Source organism: Rana temporaria, chromosome 7 (genome assembly GCF_905171775.1).
Source record: "Rana temporaria chromosome 7, aRanTem1.1, whole genome shotgun sequence".
NCBI lineage: Eukaryota > Metazoa > Chordata > Amphibia > Anura > Ranidae > Rana > Rana temporaria.
In genome coordinates this window covers 131,922,120-131,946,006 of record NC_053495.1, presented here as the reverse complement: position 1 = coordinate 131,946,006, position 23,887 = coordinate 131,922,120, and the positions used below count along the sequence as shown (strand labels likewise).

The window sequence follows — 23,887 nt, the reverse complement described above, 5'->3', positions numbered from 1 at the left end:
ATGGTCATTGATCAGAGGATTATCAGAGGTGTACTGGACATTGACCACCAGACACTTCAGCTGGGCATCAGAAACAGGACCACCAGGCTGGGCATCTGGCAGAGGACCACCAGGCTGGGCAGTGGTCAGAGGACCATCAGGCTGGTAGCAGGCAGAGGCCCATCAATCTGGGCAACAGGAACCAGCATATCAGTCTGGGCAGCAGGCAGTGGACCATCAGGCTGGGCAGCACTGGACCATCAGGCTGGGTAGCAGGCACAAGATCAGCAAGGTCAGGCAGGTCATCAGGTTCAGGACCATCAGATGCAGGCCTAACAACAATGCAATCATAGAGGCAGGCTTGAGCAGATTGGCTAGCGTGGAGGCAGACTGGAGCAGATCGGCTAGCGTGGAAGCAGACCGGAGAAGATCGACTAGCATGGAGGCAGACTGGAGCAGATCGGCTAGTGTGGAGGCAGACTGGAGCAGATCGGCTAGCGTGGAGGCAGACTGGAGCAGATCGGCTGGCACAGAGACAGGAACGGATAGTAGCAAGATTGTGCACTTGGTTTAGCCAGTGAAGTTCTGCATGGTAATGCAGGGTTGTGAGCAGGGGGTGAAGCTGATGGAAGAGAAGAACTGAGGCATAGTGAAGAAGATGGAGCAGTTGCTAAGGAGGATTGCTGAGAGATTGCCACAGGCAGCGGAGAAGAGGTAATCTTCAATGGGTTAAAGGCAAGGTAGGTGGAGCAAACCCATACTGTATACCCATACAGTATGAGTATACCCATACTGGGCTGCAACTGTGGTTGTTGTGGGTGATGAAGAGAGAGATTCCTGAGCAGCCAGGTGTCTAGCAGCAAGCTGACTGAGGTTGAGTGCAATATATCTGACTTGTAGTAATGGTTGAACAAAATTCAGTTTACACTCTGCTTGTCTGAAAAGAGACTGCACTGTGCTAATACAATCCAATAGCACCTGTTGGAACATGTCAAATAGTGCTCAAGGTAATAAGCTGAGTCATCCTCCAATAACCATACCAGTGATTCTACCTGAGCCATAGTACTAAAGGGAGAAAAAAGTCAACACTGCCTTTAGAAATACTGATCAAAGCCAACTCTGCACATACTTGAATCAATGGCTGAACATCGCCAAACAACATCCTGCCCTGATCAACTAATGAAAAAAGCAAGACAAATGCATTCTAACAACGGATCTCTGGTCCAGGACTTCAATATCTGGCAGCAGTATTCTTTTTTCCTCTGGGTGCATCTTGCCACAATTGACAGCAGAGCCAAAATGGCTTTCCTGTGCAGCCACTTCTGGTCAGGATTGGCCAGTGTAAAATAATATTTATTTAAGAATAAGTAAATGATATAAATGTAAATGCACCTCCAGTATACCAAAGCTGTGTAAAGCAAACCAGATAACCAAACAAATAGTGACACACAATGAACAACTACCCAAAAGTACATACAGGAAACAGGATAAGCAAAGTTTATTTGTAACATAGTCAAGGTCATACATGGGAGATAAAGCAGAGGGATCTGAGAGCAAGAAAGGACAGGGAGAGGGTAAGAAGACATGTAGAGAGCAAACAGGAAGAGATCAAGCTGCAGGCTCAGGTCCCAACAACAGAATGCAGGAACAGGTCAGGGACACATGGGGACAGAACATCAAGGCAGAGAGAGATGGCATAGACAGGGCTTAAATAAACTTCCTGTAATGAGCATCAGGCGATGACTGATTACATGGGATGATATGAGCTTCTGCCTGCTGAGACACCCGCTGGTGGACACCGTAACTGCATCCTATAGATCTGGGAGCATCAGTGCCACCAGTAGGTGAGCCCTTGCCTGACAGCGTTCACCAGCTTTAGTTAATCTCCCCTATATTTAATATTTAAGTTGCTACACTGGTTGTTGGTGAATGCTGCTGTCTTTTTTTTTATGTAATTGAGTTTATTTAGACTTTAGTACAGTTTTATTTTTATTCTTATTTATTTTTTTTAGAAATATTGAGTTTTAGGAAGTAATGCCACATGTCTACGAGCAGAAGTAGAAGTGAAGGCTACTCTGGTATGGATAGTCTGCCAATAGTTAATGGCCATGGCCAACAACCAGTTGTGAGAATGAAAACCCTCTTAAACTATAAGAAATTTTAGGACTGTTCTGTAAAAGTTGAACTACGGGAAAGCTATTGTAGTACTCCTCCTTTAAGGGTGGCTGTGAATGATTATCAAAGTGGTACAAGCTAACATCTGACTTTGGTTGGATCCTTGACATGCTGTATAGTGGTGTGTAAAAACATTTGGGTGCCAGTCATTTTAGACTTTTTTATATTTTTATTTGATGGCTATAGCATAGGGAGGGTTAGGGATATAGGACACTCAAAGATTGCTCAGGTTTTCTTGGCAGTTGTTGACCCTTTAGACCTTTTCAAAATCCAATGACTCTGTGAAGCCTCGTACACACGGCCGAGGAACTCGGCGTGCCAAACACATCGAGTTCCTCGGCCAGTTCAGCACTGAAGCCGCCGAGGACCTCGGCGGGACGAGAGCTCCCATAGAACAACGAGGAAATAGAGAACATGTTCTCTATTTCCTCGCCGAGCTCCTCGTCGGCTTCCTCGGCCGAAAGTGTACACACGGCCGGGTTTCTCGGCAGAATTCAGCCAGAAACTCGGTCGGAAGCTGAATTCTGCCGAGGAAACTGGTCGTGTGTACGAGGCCTAAGAGCAGTCACTGTTCAGTTCTATAATCCTGTAAAAGCAGTCAGAGTCTTTTCTTTAAAATTAAGTTTAAGTATTTATTTATTTTTTTAAACACCAGCACAAGGCAGGTTGCTTACATTTAATGTACAGTTTCCCTTGTGCTGGTGCTGACTGTAATAGTGGAAATTATTTTTCCCCCCTTCCATACCCCACAACCATAAACTTTTGGTGCCTATGGTGGTTTATACCAATGCTGGACCTTCGACAGGCACTCAAAGGGAGTGCCAACAATGCCTGTACTATAGCTTCCATTAATAAAAAAATGAACAGAGAAATACAAAAAAAACTTTAAATGGAGGAGGCAAACCTTTTATTCTTCCACCCCTCCTCCATTCACTGATTGACCCAAACCTCTGACTTAAGTAGTTGGAAATCTGAAGTTTTACCCGCACTAAATGAAACAACAGATCCCTACCATTTTCTGTATGTAAATAAGTCGTCAGAGATCCTGGGTACCATTATGACCATATTTGATCAATGCTGTCATCCATGATCCCTTCTACAATGTTTACATTTGAGCAGAACTTGGGATCTGTCATTGTGATAGAAGTAGCAATGGCATAACTGATGTTGGATTCATATTGGGGGATTGTTTTTGTTTTTCTAATCAAGGACTTTTTTAATGGTGTTTTTATGAGTAACAAAGAGTACTACATACTCCTCATTCATTTACCTGAGACCCCTTTTATTAGAACGGTGAATTCTGGATTCCAACAAGTCCCTCCTGCAGACCCTAGAGACCTGCAGCTTTAAGGCATCTCCTCAAGAATATTCATTAAAAAATGTACAACATTAACAGATTGTATCACTGCCTAACAGTCTGTTTTAAACTTTAATTGCTAAGTACATGTTCCCCATGGCATTGCCCAGCTATTCAAAAATGTTAACCAAACCTTACAAATAATTTTTGAAAAAAAGAAATAAAACAAATAATAAAAGGTTTCAGTTCCTGCAGACTTCTGTGGGGTTAGTTGCTAGGTTCTGGGTTCACAAACTTCTTGCTGAGTTCACTGATTGTCTAGCAACCTGAACTTTGTCCAGTTGTTCACTCATCTCTAATGATAATTATTCCCTGAATTGTCTTCTCTAATAAGGGTGCTTATGTCTACATACCATAATACAAAGTAGGATTCTATCTATGATGGTTTTGTATATTTCCTTTTTACAAATTCTATCCACATAGTAAAAATGATTAAATACAAGAAATAAGCATTCAGATATGTAGCATGCTTAATATTTATTTTTTATTTTAATACATCATTCTATTTTGAATGGTAAAATATCTTACCCTTCTGCCAAGGGCATTGGATATGTATTCAGAATTTCACTCTGATGGATTAAAAAACACAGATTATTTTTCTTTGATGTCCTTTAAAACTGCTTGTCTTTTTGTCCTGGACCTTGTTATGAATATGTTTTTCGCATTTTCATTGTGAAGGCCGGCCTGATATGAAGAGTCTTGGGGATCAGAGGAAACAGGTCAAATGGTACAAGAAAATTACAGTATGAAGAGCTTTAGTAATGGACTTTCATAATAAATATAAATAATATTTGATATGTTGCACATTATTTTTTTCTTTCTAGTATCAAATAAACTTTATTGTAATACAAAATTACATACATCACAAGTAGGGATTAGCTGAACACCCCCGGGTTTGGTTCGCAGCAGAACATGCAAACAGGCAAAACATTTTTTTCTAACACACGAACACCATTAAAGTCTATGGGACACAAACATGAAAAATAAAAAGTGCTAATTTTAACGGCTAATATGCAAGTTATTGTCATAAAAAGTGTTTGGGGACCCGGACCCTGCCCCAGGGGACATGTATCAATGCAAAAAAATACGTTTTAAAAACTGAAAAATTTGCGAGAGCAGTGATTTTAATAATGTGCAGAGGTTTGTTATTTCTTTGCATATATCCATGAGATGGAAGGTTGACCAGTGAGTGTGGTGACCATCTACCCTGTTCTGATTGATTGATTATACAAAATATGTATGTACTTTTCTTCTAGGGCTGCACCATGGTTTATGTATCTACTATACGGTTACCACTGCCGATGAAGGGATGCAGTTGGTCAAACAGCGGGGTTTACTACTAGCAGAAGAGAGGTTGCATGGCACTAGAACACCTCCTGGGAGAACCCCCCCATGGTATCAAGCAACATAACTGGTAGTTCCTCTCCTTTTGCCTTTAAGCCCTTTCTGACCCTCTCATCATTAATGTGGTTTTAAAGGCAGAAGTTTTTATTTTACCTTACTGCATTCAATTCAGTAAGGTAAAACAAAAAAAAAATACTGCATGTAGCTCCCCCCAGCCTCCTCCCGTAAATACATACCTGGGCCCTATCTCTATCCAGCAATGTGCACAAGAACAGAGGCTCTCTAAGATTTCTCCCTCCTAATTGGCTTCCACTGTTAATAACAGCCAGTGATGAGGGAGAAGTGGTCTGGGGTTAGCCTTACTCTGTGTGTCTTAGACACACAGAGCGGGGCTTGGGAGCGAGTAGGCACAAGTGTCCCAATAGCAAGTGGCTTTGTTATGGGGGCACTCGGTGGAGGGAAGGAGCCAGCTGAGGACTCGAGAAGAGGAAGATCAGGGTTGCTCTGTGTAAAACTATTGCACAGAGCAGGTAAGTATAACATGTTTGTTATTTTAATTTTAAAAAAGCTTTACAATTACTTTAACACAGACTATTCTTCTCTATTGTTTTTGCTCACAAAGGCTACAGATAAGCTTCAGGTTGTCTGTTTACTCAAGCCCCGATGGAAAAAAAATCATAGGAAATTCTGATCTTCTGTGTGGAATTCCATCGGAGAAAAATTCATGCATGCTCAGAATCAAGTTGACGCATGCTCGGAAGCATTGAACTTCATTTTCGTTGTAGTGATTTACGTCATCGCGTTTTGGACAGTCGGAATTTAGTCTGATAGGGTGTAGGCAAGACTGATAAAAGTCAGCTTCATCGGAATTCCAACGGAAAATTCCATTGTATTTTATCGATTCGGAAATCTGATCGTGTGTACGCGGCATTAGTTGTCCTTTTTCTTTTTCTTCTTTAGGGTCCTTCCACACAAGTGTCATCCATTCAGTCAGTTTTTCATAGAAAAAACTGATTCAGTTTTTCATCCTTTTTTAACATCCGCCAGCTGGCACCCCAACCATGGCCCATCCCTGCTGCCAGTTGGGGATTCTTCACTGACAGAAAAAACAAAAGATCCGACATTAATAAAAGAAAACGATGTGCATACCTCAACCCAAAATAAATACCAGGTAGGATGAGGATCTGAGTGCACCCAAGAAAATTGATGATTTTTATGACTAATTACCCCACTGGACTGCAAGCTAAGATCCCCTGAGGTCTCTATGCAGGGCCGCTGATAGGCTAGTACAACTGGCCCAGTTGTACCGGGCCCCGGCCAGCAGGGGGGCCCGGTAACCTTAACAGATAAGTAGTTAAATGTAAAAAAAATGTTGATCAGGGTCCCTTAACGTTGTCCAGCGCCAATTCCCCCCCTCCCACAGTTTTTCTTTTAATTGCTATGTGGCGGCTGCAGCAGGGGAGGGACTATTTCTCGTACTTCGGGCGTGGAAGAATACCTCATCCTCGCCCGCTCCTCATTCCATGCTAGCTCAAGTCACGGCCATCGCATACTCTGTAGTGTTGTCACCTCCTGGCACCGCAGAGTGATTTTGATTCCTTTCTCTCTGCGTGAAGAAATATCAGTGAGGCGACTCAAGCTGAGGATATCAGCAGAGGAATCCCATGATTATCTACTGGAACAGTTTGTGGACCCTCAAGTCCAGGCAGCAGCAGGATCAGGAATAAGTGACTCCTTGGGCCCAGCCAACAATTAAACAGGTCAGGTGTGTGCTTGCAGCAGCATCTATACATTGTGGCATGGGTGGCCCTGTCTGCCCATAATGCATGTGCTGCCTGCAGAGACAGTGCCACCCATGCCGCCAAATCGCCAATGCTGTAATGTGCTGCCAACAGTGCCACCCATGACGCTAATGCCAAAACGCATGTGCTGCCTGCAGAGACAGTACCATCCATGCATTGTGCCATTGGCGGCATGGGTGGCACTGTCTGCAGCACAATATGGCATTGGTGGCATGGGTGTCACTGTCTGCAGCAGAATATGGCATTGGAGGCATGGGTGCCACTGTCTGCAGGTAGCACATGCGTTATGGCCCATAACGCATGTGCTGCCTGCAGAGACAGTGCCACTAATGCCACCAATGCCCTAATGTGCTGCAGAGACAGTTTCAAGGCAGAGGTCTAAGAAGGGGCCAGTGGCAGAGTCAGGGGTGGGGCTGAAGTCGGGACCAGGGGTGAAACTGAAGGGGCCCTGTCACTTAGGCTGTACGGGGCCCCATGATTTCTATCAGCTGCCCTGTCTCTAAGTGACTCCCATACTATTCTTCTGTCCACTGGAATTTACTGTGAGAATTTCTACTCTTTTCTGCTGATTATATTTCCTGGCACAGTGATTCCCTACCTACCCAACTGGGATTGTGCATGTCCCTAGACTGATATGGGTTTTCATCAGGAGGCAGACATACTAGTATCACATTGCATTTTTTTGCTCTGAGGAGTTTTTCTTTTTTCTTTTTTTTGTTCGACTTTGTATACTAGCACCAGTGAGTATGGTTGTTTTGCAAAGCTCAACTGTTCGCAAGTTATATAGTCCTACTGATATCATGATTTAGGGTTCAGTCTATGCTGAAATTGAGCAGACTTGTTTTTTTGTATTTAGCAGACATTGGTGGCCATCCATGGTTCATGATTACTGGTTTTAAGTACTCATATATACTTATGCATCCTGATACTGCACGGGCACACTGTATGTGGACCCTTTATGGACTTTGCGTTATGGACTTTTTTCTCTGTTTTTTTCAAAGCTTTTAAGTGCTAACCTGTGAACATGTGTTATATGATGTGCTTTAGTACGTGTTCATGTTACCAGTTGTGATTACCAATTGGCACTCATTTTTGTGCAGCACTTTAGTATTCTCATAATTTTACACAATAATTGTCAATTGTGGTGTCTGCACAGTAACTCCTTCTTGTATTTCAACATTGCTATTACATACTCATCCAACTGTGTAAATAATTGGGACCTATTTCGGAAAAAAAAACATCCATTGTTTGTATCTCGCACTGTATAAAATCTGAGTTCTATCCATCTCAAAGGGCCATTTGCGGGAGGAATTTTAAGGAAATTGGTTCTCTATATCATATTCTATGGATGTGAAAAACACAAGATAATTTTGGAACTAAATGTTCTCTATAGTATTTGACATTGTAGAGTATCCTCTAGCTACGGACCCTTCTCTAGCCATCCTCCATTTAGGTATTTATGCACTTCCCCGCAATGTTAGCATAGTGCTTATTAATTTATTATTGTCAGCAAAGCTTACAATTAGTAGATGGTGGAACTCATCACAATCACCATCTGTCATTGACACTGTTACTACTCTTAACCACCAATGTGAGATAGAGAAATTACTATCAATCACAGGCTTAAAAGTTATGACATTTAAGAAAAAAATGGTCTGTATGGCTATCTAACACCAGATGTACAATGAAGGTTTGATAACTTCCTACTATATAATTTTGGTGGATCCTCACCCTTACTAATCAGCAGTATTATTGGGACTGCTCTTGTTCTTCTTTGTTCTTGTCCTATGTCCCCTCTCTCTTTCCACTATGCCTGCTACTCCCTACCAGTCTTCCTTTATTCCTCCCCTTTCCCCTCTCCCCCTCTTATCTCTTCTCTTTTCTGGTGGAGAGACTATATTTTCTTCTTTTATTATTACGGTAAGTTGTTGGCTGTTTTATGCATTTTATCAATGGTTTATTACACAGACCTGAAATATTTATCAATACTGATATGGTATCTCTCTGCCATTTACTTATTTGTATTTTTGTAAATAGTTTCAAAAAAGTATCACTGACATTAATTTAGATTAGGAGTAAGAATACACCATGACAATTGTATGTATAACGTGTTCAAATATTTCAACTTAAAGCGGATCTCCACTCTAAAGTGGAGTCCCGCTGATCGGAACCCTCCCCCCCTCCGGTGTCACATTTGACACCTTTCAGGGGGGAGGGGGGTGCAGATACCTGTCTACAGACAGGCATCTGCACCCACTTCCGGCCCTACGATACGGGCAAAGGACGGGTTTTTTCCTTCCTTCCCGTCCGTCCCCCCGTTGTATGCTGGGAACACTCGGCTCCCAGCACACAGCGGGAGCCAATCGGCGGGCGCAGCGCGACTCGCGCATGCGCCGTAGGGAACCGGGCAGTGAAGCCGGAGCGCTTCACTTCCTGGTTCCCTCACCGAGGATGGAGGGGGGAGCAGCAGGGTGACGAGCGATCGGCTCGTCATCTGCTGCGATCACCGCTGGACTCCAGGACAGGTAAGGTCCTTATATTAAAAGTCAGCAGCTGCAGTATTTGTAGCTGCTGGCTTTTAATATATTTTTCCCGTGGCACATCCGCTTTAACCTGTAGTCACTGTCTGAATGGAGATTTTTGACCAAAGCTCACACAAAATGCATCCTCTAGGTCCTATACTACTTTTTGTTTTTACTTCTTTAAATCTACATCCACCATAGGAAGGAGAGCTTTCCACAAAAAGCATGCATTAAAGAATAATATATGGATTACTTGCTCTACCTACTTCCTATATAATATTATATACTGAAATGCTGCATATCCAATAATTCAGACTTCTCCTGACAGATATTGTTACAAAATCTGTATTCTAAAGAAATATTAATATATCAAAATTTGAAAACATGGCAAATGCGCTTGATTTGTAAAGAATATATTGCACAAAATATGACCCACAAGTGGTCTAAAATATCTTTATATGTTTCCAGGCTGTAATTGGAGCCTAATTAAATAGGGAAGCATTCCCAATATGGGCATTGTTATTGAGTCAATGTAAGCAATAGTTTGATCAATTATGTATTGCAATAGGTTCTTTAATGGCTCACTACCATGAACATAAACATTAAAGGATCCACCATGCGTTCACAATATTCTGATTGCATTGTAAATAAGTAGTTACTAAAGCGTTGTACATGTCCCTGTGGTCAAGAGAAGTAGAACTAGCTGCTATCATAGATTATCCTGAAAGACATGTTCATTCTCATGGGGCAGTATTGCAAGTAGAAGCTTTAATCAACCTCCCTCCAGTCACAATAAGGAAATGCATTATACAGCAAAATGCAGTCTATTAAAAAACTGGTACAGCCACCAAACATCCAGAAGTAATTCCTGTGTGGCTGTTTGATCACCTAGATAGTTATCATATGTGCAGATTGTCACTGTGGTCCGGGGGTTGGTTATTGTGCTGTTATTGTGAGTTGTTTTAAAATATATGTCTTTCACTGATGGTGACAGTGTAGTTGACAGCCACATTCAGCCTCCCTCACACTTCAGTCACAATTCTAGCCATAAACAAAAAGAGAATGCAATTCATATGTCCAGTATTCTGTATTGCTCCATATTGACCTCTTTGGAGTATAGCCAGCTTCCAACAAATTTGTATAGATCTGCTTATTGCGTGTTCAAATATGTTGAAACAGTTAGCAGTTTTCATGGGGTGTTCTTACTTTTTAGCATGACTGTACTTAAACACTGTTTGATTTGGAACAATCCATAGAAAGCCACCATTTGAATGGCGTGGATGGATGATATGTGTCCTTTGGGGCAGTATTGATACTGTTTGCAAAGAACAAAATATTTCCAATATATTGGTGATTTTACAATGTATTATACCTGTATATGGTGTAGTGTGGATATTTGTATAGATACAAAGTGCGTACTGTTCCATGTGAATGAAATCTTAATATGTACATTGCTTCTGTGGTTCCCAAAAACGTCACTGAATTTGCTAATTTAGATGAACTGTCTCATAACAGACAAAACTATTTTAAGGTGTCTTGAATTCAACATCCCCAGAATATTTTTGAATATACATACTTCCAGATCAAATCTTTGCTGGATTGAACAAAAAAGCAAGAACCTCTAAAGAACTGCTGAACATGCCTTTCTTTAAACAAAAAAGGAACTGAGGATTGCTCCCCTATAAAGTAAACCTTTCCTGATAGGAATATTGGGACAGCCATAGCTGACCTCCTTTTGAATGTCTAGTTGTCTGGCTAATATGCTGACCCACTTGCTTCAGTGCCTTGGGTATATCAGGAACGTAAGAGAAAAGTCAGGACACCCTATCTGCATACTTATCCTGAGTTAGTGAGTTAAATATTAACCTGCCTGGCGGTGTTCCCGAGTCTGACTCAGGGTTAGATTTTCCTGCTGCGAGCGGTAACCCCGAGTCAGACTCAGGCTTGCCTCGCTAGATCCACAGGGAGTGTTTACTTACTTTGTCCCTGGATCCAGCGATGCCACCGCGCTGTGTGAGCGAGCGGGACCTCGCTCGATTCACACAGTGCCTCTGTGTGATGCCGATCTCCGTTCCCTGCGACGTTACGACGCACGGGGACGGAGAACGGCGCCAAATTCAAAAAAGTAAACAAACACTTTACATACAGTATACTGTAATCTTATAGATTACAGTACTGTATGTAAAAAAAACACACCCCCCTTGTCCCTAGTGGTCTGTCCTGTGTCATGCATGTCATTTTATATAATAAAAACGTTTCTTTCTCCCTGCAAACTGTAGATTGTCCATAGCAACCAAAAGTGTCCCTTTATGTCAAAAATAGTTTTAGATCAGCTAGAAAACAGCGATAATAAATTATAATCACTTGCAGAATTGTGCGATAGCGATTTGTGGGGAAATTCGTCATAAAAAGAAAAAAAATAATGACAGCAACAATTCTGCAACTGAGCAAATTTCTGTGATTTTGATTTGATTACATTATTGAATAATTGTTATTATAATTATATTATTATTTGTTATAATTATTTATAATTATTTATTATATTATAATTTATAATTTTGTTTTAAAAAAAATGTCATACCCGGGATGCCTATTAAACTCTGGTTTGGTCAGATTTAAGTGAGTTATTTCTAAAAATTACAGACCTACAATATAAAACGCCAAATTTCCTTGCAAATAATGGTACCGCTTTCAGCATGTTTTTTCTGAAAGAATCATACCGCCAGGGAGGTTAAAGCAATGAGGTCATTATGACATCTTTAAAACAAGTATTAAAGTATTATTCAAATACTTGTTTTGAAGATGTCATACTGACCTCATTGCTTTAATATTTAACTCACTAACCCAGTATAAGTATGCAGATAAGGTGTCCTGACTTTTCTCTTACTCTTAAAGTCAGGACACCTTATCTGCATACTTATCCTGGGTTAGTGAGTTAAATATTAAAGCAATGAGGTCAGTATGACATCTTTAAAACGTATTTGAATAATAAAAAGTCAAAATTATCCACCATGCTTTTTTTTTTTTTTTATGGAAACTTTCCTTTAACTGTACAGATGCTAGGTATTTCTGTTTCCAAAAAGAGTTGGACTATGCACATAATTATTTTACGATTTATAGTTACTGAAAATTGCTGAACAGGGAAAATATATATAGCTATTTTTATCGTGCACTTTTTCATATTATCACATACGCAAATGTGCCTGCCTCATGTTAATTTGAGCTTTGTGAATAGCAGCATTTTTTTAAGCAAAGCAGATAAGTGTAGACAAGTAAATATGGGCAAGAGCCTACATCTTTATCTGGATATGAAAATACAAATGTAAAGATAAAGAGGTCTGAGGAACTCAAAAACTGAGTAAGAAAGACAGGGCAGCCTTGTTGGTTTGAAATTTGCAGGCTCAGGCAGGAACATTTTTTTTAAAGTATATTGTTTCTCTGATTCCCTTTCAACCCAGGACACGATCAAGTAATTATACATCCTTTTCAGCAGACAGTTTGAAAGTGGATCGAACTGTTGGCTATCTACTAGATGTTTTCAAACATTCCTTGGTCTGATGTTTTTTCAGTGGCTAATTGGATGTCATTTATGGATATCTGGCAAGCAAAATATTATTAAATCAGTGTCAATAAAAATGGATACCTTTTAACCACTTCAGCCCCGGACCATATTGCTGGTCAAAGACCAGGCCACTTTTTGCGATTTGGCACTGTGTCGCTTTAACTGACAATTGTGTGGTCGTGCGAATTGGCTCCCAAACAAAATTAGCGTCCTTTTTTTCCCACAAATAGAGCTTTATTTTGGTGGTATTTGATCACCTCTGCGGTTTTTAGTTTTTGCGCTATAAACAAAAATAGAGCGACAATTTTGAAAAAATATATATTTTTTACTTTTTGCTATAATAAAAATCCCCCAAAAATATATAAAAAACATATTTTTTTCCTCAGTTTAGGCCGATACGTATTCTTCTACATATTTTTTCGTAAAAAAAAAATAACAATAAGCGTTTATTGATTGGTTTGCGCAAAAGTTATAGTGTTTACAAAATAGGGGATAGTTTTATGGCATTTTTATTAATATTTTTTTTTACTAGTAATTGCGGCGATCAGCGATTTTTATCGGTACTGCGACATTATGGCGGACAATTCGGACACTTTTGATACATTTTTGGGACCATTGGCATTTTTATAGCGATCCGTGCTATAAAAATGCATTGATTGCTATAAAAATGCCACTGGCAGGGAAGGGGTTAACACTAGGGGGCGAGGAAGGGGTTAAGTATGTTCCCTGGGTGTGTTCTAACTGAAGGGGGAGTGGACTGACTTGGGGAAATGACTGATCGCTGTTCATACATTGTATGAACAGACAATCAGGCATTTTACACACATAGCTCCCGGTTCTCGCTCTGTAACGAGCGATCGCGGGTGCCCGGCGGTGATCGCGCCCACCGGGCACGCGTTTCAGAGTCAGCGGGATCTATAAGATCTATAAGCAGAGGCCAGAATCCCCATCCATATTCCTGTCTGAGTTAAATAGCAGGTCTCAAAATCCAGTCAATATGTATGTCTTTATCAATTCTGGATTGATAAAGCCACATTAATATTGAGATTAGATCCAAATGTATCATAAAAGACTGGTTACATAGATAACATGAACCCCTGTCTTGTGAGGTGCAGAAGGCAGATGGGGCACATTACTACTTATTGGGGAGGCACATATTAAAGCAGTTCCACCCATATAAAAGTCAGCAGCTACAAAAAGTGTAGCTGCTGACTTTTAATAATCAGACACTCACCTGTCCCATGGTCTAACAATGCAGACTAACAAAGCCCCGCTCCTCTCCGTGGTGCCGGCATTCTTACTGTGGGCATCCGGCTGTGGCTTCACATTGCGCATGTGCGAGCTGGGCTGTGTGCTGTGATAGACAGGTCCTAGAAGATTGCCCGGAGGGAGGGGGGAAAGGTGAACTTCCTTCCAGGGGCCTCAGATCCCCGGGAGGAAGTGAGAGCTGATTTCCTCCTAAAAAGAGGATATCCATCCCCCCCCAAAAGCGAAAGTTCAATTTTTGGGTGGAACTCCACTTTAAATGTATATCATGTGTGGTCTTATTCAAATAATAATTTTATGCTGGACAATAAATATGGGTTATTATATTGTAGCATATGATCATAAGGAAATATTGCTAAAGTTTGGAAAACTATAGCTGAAAGAGAGTCTGCTGATTACCATTAAACTCATCCCACCTCTCATGCCCTTTGATTTGTCATGTCATTTCAGTAAACTCCCTCCTCCAAGGCCACAAAAAGCTTTTGCAATGACAGCTTGATAGGTAGCTCTCTATTTTGCAACTAAATTATATTTTTTACACTCTACATTTGCTTTTGACTCTCAGTGTAATTAGCCATCTTTCAAATGTTGTTTCTTGAATTATGTACATTGTTCTTCTGTATATCATATAATTCTAATAAAACCAGATTGCACTAAAGTCATTCTAAAGTATTCTGAAACATCAGGTTGCACATATACTGCATTGAATTGGACTCTGGAACCACATTCATTTTATTGTTGCCTGTTGTCTGTTTTTTGTAATATTATTTTCTTCAAATAGTTGACTTGAAGTCATTAAGCATTATCTCTAATGCCCTAAACCAAAACTTAAAGTGGAATTGAAGGCATTTTTGCAAAAACATGCAAGCAGGCATTCAATTTATTGTAGAAGAGGCATGCAATGTCTATTCCTTAATAAAATACACCCACCTGACTGCTCGCAGTCTTCGTCAGCATGTAAACTGAGTGTTGAAGGCACGGCTCAGCCTTCATTGCCAACGCAACCACTGTGTGCCTAAAGACTGGCGCCCAAGGAAAAGATGCCAATGCTGGCGAGGGACCCCTTGTGCACCTCAAACAGCTAGAGATGAGGTAAATATAATGCCAGTAGTTCAGTGTTAAAGGATACCCCCCTTTTTTTAGGAGCACTAACATTTTTTAACCACTGTCATATTCCTGTCTGGTGTGACACTGTGTATTACAGATGTTTAATACAAGTTAGAATTGTTACAGATGATATTGTGAATGGTGCATATAGCGGCAACTGTTGTGTGTGTCTAAAGCATGGGTAGGCAACATCAGCCCTCTAGCTGTGGTGAAACTACAAGTCCCATGAGACATTACAAGACCCTGACAATCACAGGCATGACTTCTAGAGGCAGAGGCATGAAGGGATTCGTAGTTTCACCACAGCTGGGGTGCCAAGGTTGCCTACCCCTGGTCTAAAGGGTTTCCTATGGATTTAACCAACCCCAGTGTCAATAAGTCTCTCTACGGAACATTTTTGTATCACAAGATATAATTATTTTGTGCAGGATAAGGCTGAGAGTGCCACCATCTCAACAAATAAGAAACCATTGGATATTATAAGCACTGACCATAATTAAGAAAAAAATAATTAAGCAATAATAATCATTCACTTTAAAATAAACGTTTTTTTATTAAAAATAATTACACATTTTAGTAGCAGAAACATGCCACAAATTCAATGACAAGGTATAGAACGGACACATCATTATAGCCAGTTATAGCTTCATTACCTACTCCCAGGAAAACTTGTCATTATAAGCAGCAGTCTGATACTGTAGTAGTTTGGGCCACCCAATCCAACCAGCTATGGTCTTCTAATCATGACAAACACAGCCAGCCACCTGCTGTTTGCCAAAACATTTAAGTATTTTTTTTTTTTACGCATTAAATTTTTTATAATTTTTCTATCATATTTTTCAGTTGTTGAAGCTATGAAACCAATCAAGTTTAACAGATGGGGTTTACCTGATATTAACTCAGAGACAATGCAAACCAGCGAGCCTGGTGTATTTGCTGGAGGGGATATTGGAGGCTTGGCAAATACAACTGTTGAATCAGTAAACGATGGAAAACAAGCATCTTGGTACATTCACAAATATATACAGGTATGTCAATCTTTTTAATTCCCTGTTCAGGTAAAGGACAATTTTTTTTGCAATGCAGATTTTAAAAATATTTACTTAGGCCCATTTATCAAATTTTTACCTTTTTTAGATTGAATTGCCACCCATACCTAATCTCACTTGTACACTATTGTTTGCCAAGAAAAAAACTGATGTTCCACAATGTGCTTTATTGGAGATACAAATAAATGCTGATATCTTTGTTGGTTTCAATGTCCTTTTGCAAGAAGTGCAATCTACAGATTAGAGATGCGTAAATGCCACACATAAACACCATATTATTATTATTTATGGTTAGCATTTACTAAAATAAAAACAAGAGTTGACATTATGTTAAACAATGTAAAAACATGCTCATGCTAAAGAGTATACAAGATACATACTGTACATATTACAGTGTGCATTATAAATGTTATAAATGTTATCGCTTGATGTAACTCTATAGAATTATAGCTTTTTCTGTGGTACCTGTGGTAATCTCTGACAATGAGATTGATTTGCTTTGCAAATACACTGTTCACATTGCAAGGAAAGTTGCACTTTCCAATGGATTTCTCCCCAGAGCTTAGTGAGTGAGGGAAAGTTCTGCTGACGCATGTGCAAGAAAATATGTGTTTTTTTTCCCCCAATAATTTTAATTGAAAAAAAAAAAAACAGTAAAAAGTAAAACTCAGCAGGTATACTGACCGCAAATAATGCATTAGTTATGTACCAGAATACAAAATTTCTTAATAACAAAAAAAAAGAAAGAAAACCAGCATATTATCAATATGAATTATGCTCTGCTCCAAGCTCATACGAGTCTGGACTGGTACCCAATGAAGATATACCCTCGCCTCTCCAATCATGTTTCATCTCTCCCACCAATAGCTTGTCACAAGGGGGATGTTTTTTTTTCTTTACTTGCACATGATTGTATGTATTCTTTACAAACTGGGATTTCCTTGCATGCTGTAAGCTTGGGGGGGGGGATTTCTTTGCAATGTGCTTCCCTTGCAAAGTTAACACACTATTTCCCTATAGTAAATCAATCAAAATATGCCCTCCAAAACAGTATTAACTGAGACTTATCTCAGCTGAGGTTGAGACTTATTTGTTTTTTGGCCCTGCTGTCAGGTCATCATCAGATTTGATGATTTTCAGATCATTTACATAGTTACAATGTCAGGTTAAAAAAGACTCAAGTCTATCTAGTTCAAAGAATATCTACAGCTCTGGAAACATTTTGGAAAAGTGGAATAATTGATTGTCTTTTTCAGAGATTCGTTGTTCTTCTTCTTCCATAAAAAAATATTAAACAAATGCATCACCGTTCAATTAATGGTTAGAGGATAATCACTATGGTGGCACAATAAGGATATCCTTGATATTAAGGTGTGATGAAAGCTTTTGAATATCACTAGACATGTGCAATTTTTTTAGTTACGAATACGTTTTCCGTCAATTTACGTTATTTTAGTTGATTCGTTAACATACGAATGAACAAACGGTTTAGCGCAATTAATCATGAATAACGATATTTTCAAAATAACGAATATGGAAAACAACGAAGATACGAAAGAAGAAAGAAACGAAAACATAGAAACAACGAAAATACCGAACCCAAAAAAAAAAAAATTACGAAAAACAAAATGAACGAAAATGCAAACTTACTTACGTCAGACTTCATTCTAGACAGGGTGCTAACTAAGACAGTCAAGTTAATCACAGTAAAGTAGGAATTACAAAAATACGACGAGTAGTGTGTCAAATAAACGTAAAATGTATTCTAATAGAATTACGAATGCAATAAAATATACAAAAGTACGTTTTTACAATCAAAGGAAATTAGACATGAAAATATGAATGATCATAAAGCAACGAAGATATATTTCTTACGAAAATATGAACGCGGCATTATGGAAAATATAATGTAAATACGAATAGCAAAACAACGAAAATTAAACCAACGTAAAAATGAAGGAACGAATAAAATCATTTTAAAAATACGAACGCGGCAGAATACAAAATATAACGAAAATACTAATCTCGATTCAACGAAAAATAAACGAACAGAAAAAAATGGAAACGGAAAAAAAAGTGTTACGAAAATACTAAAGAGTACGAATACGATAAACAAACAGAAACGAAACAGAAATAAACAAACATTTTTGCTGTGCACATGTCTAAATATCACCACAGAATTTATATAACGTCTCTCCAATGCATAAATAAAATATAAGAAGTTTTGAGAGTAGACACTGAAGAACATCTCTAACACTATTTAGGCAGCCCATAATTAATAATTTTCCTTTTTTTTTTGACCAACGGATTAAAAAAAAAAAACTTGATTGTCCATCCACAGATGTAAGATGTAAGGTGGATGGTGGAATCCTCTCCGCTGATCAATTGTATGCTGACAGTGGGGAGCCTGTCAGAATACACTGATTAGCAATGCTGGTGGCACTGGTCGAGTGGAAATTTTTCAAAAGAGTGGTTATACAGATCCAAATTTGTCTGGTCCCTCCTCAAACAGCCAAAAATTTCAATTCATGTATGTCTGACTTTAGGCGTTTAATCAATATGACTAAGACACTGGCTTCCGTCATCTATTTATGTTCAAGGCCTTATTTAAGTTGGCAATACATGAATCTAAATTCAGTCGGTTCAGCAGGGATAGAATCAATTTCGATCCATGTATGGAAAGAGAGGTTGTATAGAAGTTGGTCTTCTGATCGACTTCTGTTCAATGGGCCTGTCATATTTTCCCTGATCAATCAGCTCCACAGAATAAAATAACTCAGTGGGGAGGATTAGATGATAACATCAAATCCACTGCTGTGTGGATGGGAGAATGTACCTGCTGGTTGAATGGGAAAAGAAATGAATCGTTTATGGGCTGCCTTATGCCGCGTACACACGATTGATCAAACCGATGAGAACGATCTGATGGACCGTTTTCATAGGACCAAACCGATCGTGTGTGGGCCCCATCGGTTTTTTATACATAGGTTAAAAAAAAAGCAATCTTGTTTTAAATTTAACCGATGGATACCTAACCGATAGAAAAAAAAAAACGATTGTATGTAGGCACGTCCATCGGTTAAAAATCCACGCATGCTCAGAATCAAGTCGACGCATGCTTGGAAGCATTGAACTTCATTTTTTTCAGCAGGTTGTTGTGTTTTACGTCACTGCGTTCTGACACGATCGTTTTTTTAACCGATGGTGTGTAGGCATGACTGACCATCAGTCAGCTTCATTGGTTAACCGATGAAAACGGTCTATCAGACCGTTCTCATCGGATGGACTGATCGTGTGTACCGGGCTTTAGACATGGCTAAGATGGCATAATGGAGACACAGGTGACGTGGCAACATTCACTGGCAATGGCATCAAAACAAAGCTGAGGCTGGTGTAAAATGTACCTGGAAACCTTCAGATAAACTATAGCAAAGTCTTGCTTCAGTGTACTTTGTATAATATTTTGCTCCTCTTGCTCCTTTAAATTCTAGCATTAGTGTGCTATATTTTTTCTTCTGATTATACCTTTTAAAAAACAGTAAATCTGTCTGGCAACCCGTGTCACCTCCCTGCTACATAAATAGGTAGCTATTTAACTATTTCCATGCAGAAATATGCCACCGTAAAATCCTAGTTATATGGTGGTCATGTATGTAATGCATTTTAGTTCACTAACACTAAACATGCACACAACAAATCAAGCAGAATTACTAATCTAAATATTGTTTTCAGTCATAGGTATATACATTATTGAAGGCATTATATTAACATAAAAACCAGAGGACTGCCATTTTGCGAAGATGTCCGCAATAGCAGGCCCTATTTTTTACTACAGGTATCGTTAAATTACCTAGAACTCTTATAACACTGTAGAAGCACTAAATTATCCAAGACAGATATGAGTGCTACCAGTAAATAGTATAGCAAACTGTGAGAAAAGGATTAAACTGAATTCAGGACAGATTTTTATTTTCTGTTATGCAGAGCTTTTTACATTTACTATGCAATGCTAAACAGACACGCTTGTTTTCCATTGGAAATACTTTCCAGTTTTGTGGCAATTTATGTTTTAAGATGCCATCCAACAATTTTAAGATGCAATCCAACACATTTCATTTGTCCTACAGAGGGACAAATGAAATTTGTGTAAATAGACACACATTTGCTTTCATTCATAAACAGATGTCCATCTAAAGATTTTCAGACATGAGTTAACATAGCAAATAGGCTTATTAATGACTTAATGTGCTAGAATTCACAGCAGTGGATTAGATGTTATCATATGGCCTAAAAGCAAGTGGCAAACAGTTTTGGAAGCCATTTTAATACTTTGTGTGTTCATCTGTCAGTTTTCTCTAGTCATGAAGAAAAGGTTAGGAGTACAAAGAAATGGAAAGGAGGATAGTGTTACTAGAGGGGGATCATGATATATTGAGCTGTACCCAAGCCCCATTCATGTAGTGTGCAGTTTCACTCATTACATTTGCTAATACTATACAAATATTGCTTAACTAAACACTTAGAGTGGATGTAAACCCCAATGTGTTTTATTATTTTGATGTCACAATGTACAGTATAAGATTTCCTATCATCTGTGCCCAGTCTTGCCACACAGAGTTAATCCACCTCTGAGCAATCCTCTTTTATTGTTCAGTGAAATAAAACGGACTTACAGAGAAAAACCTTGGTCCGTTCCGCCCCCTTGCTGTGAGTGACAGGTTATTTACATATCTCATACACTAGCTTCAGACAGGCATTATTTTTTAATTCCCACTCCTTTTCTGAAGTCATGTGGTTACTTTTCTGGATTTTGACTGGATGTTAGTGATCATAGCAGAATTCAGTGTAAGAAATACAAAGGAAAAAATGCATGTTGACAAGGGGGAGTGTAGAGGAGGGCGGAGAGTCTGACATCACAACTTTTCAGGTCTCATAACAGACAGAGGGGAGACATTAGATGGGTAAGGATACATGCAGGAGGCATCTATATCCTTATAGATCAGCACTATGGCAGTAGTTTAGAAAGGATGAGAGTGGGTTTACATCCACTTTAAGGTTATCCCTGCCAGTCTTGGTCAGAGTCAAGAGCTATTTGGTTTCCCACTTTGATTACAATATTCTGTTTTAAAGCAGGATTCTAGACAGATAAAATATACTCAAAATAATGTAACTCTGACTTCATTAACACATTATTAAATGTACCTTTTAATGCAAGCATTGTAAGTACTTTAATTGTACCTAGTATTGGCCTCCTGCAGTCCCTGTACAGCAGAGCTGGAGTGTGAGACATTAAAAGCACAAGGAAACAATCAGTTCATAGACTGATAGGAGCAGAAGGCAGAATGACAAGGGGTGAGATCATCAGATCATAATTTTGGCTTGCACTGTTAAATTTCGGAAAGTTTATGACCCTTCCAGCATTTGCTCAATCAAATGTTGTTGCAAGAGCCCTTTTAAAAGCTGACAGTTGAATGGTGACTGTATCCAATCAGACACAGGCACTGTTCAAATATTCTGACAGCCTGGCAGGAGGCATTTATCCATCTACTGTTGGATTTAGAACCCCAGCTTTACAGGGGATACAGCCACGACTGCCCATGTGCTGACTTATGAGATATTTCTGCACAGTTTTTTTTATCTCTCGTGATGTGCTGGAGCTACGCATGGGACTGTGTAGGCATTCTTTAAGACTGGCATTCTAGTGACATTGTTTGAAAATGATCATTGTATAGATAGAGCAGCACTAAAAGCACTTGTATTGGTAAAACCTAGTCTGCTTTCTTCATCCGCCATTGGTCAGAGCCTTCAGTTCACCATCTCTATGTGATCACTATGATTTTGAATTGAAAGAAGTCTTATACAATTTTCTTTTGAGTACAGAACTGGACACAGACATAAGATGTGTGTATGTTGGGGTAATAACTGCATTTTGCTGGGGAAAGAATAGGAAAAGTGTGAGTAACACAAATAATAAAAAAAAGACATCATGCCTAAAATGTTACCCAACACCCTAGAATTTTACAGAAGACAGCAGTGTCTTTGAGGAGTTATGGGCATGTTTAGTTACCTGGTGGCTGCTTTACTTTAAACAGAGTGTCCAAATTTGTCTCCCAGTATTGTGCTAAATTTAGTTGTTTCCTAATGCAAAATCAAGTTTTCTTCAGAAAATGAAATGTGAACTGGCTTGCTTTGAACATCTTCTAACCTCAATCAGGCTTTTATTGGTTCTGTGTTATAATTGCAAGAGGCAAAACCTCATATGCACTGTAAAAAAAAAATCATTGCAGGGTCCAAGCTACTAAGAACATCGTGACAGAGTCTCTTAAAGTGAAAGTAAAGTCAACTTATAACCACAGGTAAGACTATAATAAGGCTTACCTGTAGGTACAGTGAATATCTTCTAAACTTACCCTGTTTAGAAGATATTCACACGAAATGCAGCCAGTAATGTCACTGGCGCATGCGTTCTGAAGACACGGTATACGCGGTAGTGACATTATTGCCGCCCCAGCCATTCATACTGCCGAAACCCATGGACCTGGAAGGAAGACCAGATGAAGATGGAAGTTTCGGGGAGCTGTGACAGGGCTGCACTGGAGATCTGAGTTCAAGTACTAGTACATTATGACTTAAACCTGCAGGGGGCCTGATTTATTTTTTATTTGTTGTGGTGGTTTACTACTGTTACCTAGATTTCTTGCCTAGTATACCAGAGTTATAACAAAGGATGAAGTACATAAAGTTCAGTATTGGGGTAAGGTTTTTTTTAAATAAAAAATACAAATAAAAAATCATTTTGTTATGATTTCCAATTTACTATTGCTATCAATTACCAGTTGTAATGTTAAACAAAAACAAAAAAAATATTCACATAGTTGCTGAGATAACTGCATATTACATTTTATTTTCTTCTAAGACATGGCAGAGTTAATTTAGTATTCAATAGTCTAATGAATTTGTGCAGATTATTTAGTGTGAATAATCCAGTGAGGTGAAAGTCAATTATGATAATTAATTATATCCCTGGTGAATGAAGCTATCAAATACATAGATGTCCACTTCACAGACTTAATGCAATTGCATCAAATGTTAGGCCAATTAACCTACCGATCAAGTTAATGTTTTTTTTTATTATTATTATTTTTTACTTAAACAATCTCAAATTATAAAATTAACATTATCTTTTATTGTTGTAACTTTTTAATAGGAATTACACGGAACATCAGTTGGTGATAAGCCACAGTTGCCTTTGTTCTATACACCAATTGATATAGTGGATATCAGTGTGGAAATGGCTGGACTTAAGTTTCTTAACCCATTTGGACTAGCAAGTGCACCACCCACTACGAGTGCTCCAATGATCCGCAGAGCCTTTGAAGCCGGATGGGGATTTGCACTGACAAAAACATTTTCTTTGGAAAAGGTATGGTGCATTCGATTTTTTTTTTAGGATGAAGATAACCAGGGTGTTTTTGCCATGAGATTAGCGAAAAATCTTTGTTTATAAAGCACTTTCCTAAAGATGGGGTAGATAGCACACTTTCTCTACTGCTTTTTGCCTTTGTTGACTAATTACTACTCATACTTGTATCCTTGTTGGTTTAGTAGCACACATGCTTTTAATTAATGTTACATGTTCCACAGGCGGGAGAGGGGGCTTCTGACTGACAGGTTTAGGGATACGTATTGCTGAAGTAAATCCTAATCAGTAGTCATTTCATAAA

General features: G+C 39.1%; 1 protein-coding gene across 1 annotated transcript in view; it reads left to right on the top strand.

Moving 5' to 3' along the window:
* The window catches only part of DPYD (dihydropyrimidine dehydrogenase), a 1,498,502-nt gene that overhangs the window by 804,460 nt on the left and 670,155 nt on the right, over positions 1–23,887 (top strand). Inside the window, exons 12-13 of the mRNA XM_040359980.1 lie at positions 15,958–16,142; positions 23,371–23,586. Coding sequence (XP_040215914.1) covers positions 15,958–16,142; positions 23,371–23,586 — 401 coding nt within the window. The remainder of the gene's footprint in view (positions 1–15,957; positions 16,143–23,370; positions 23,587–23,887) is intronic.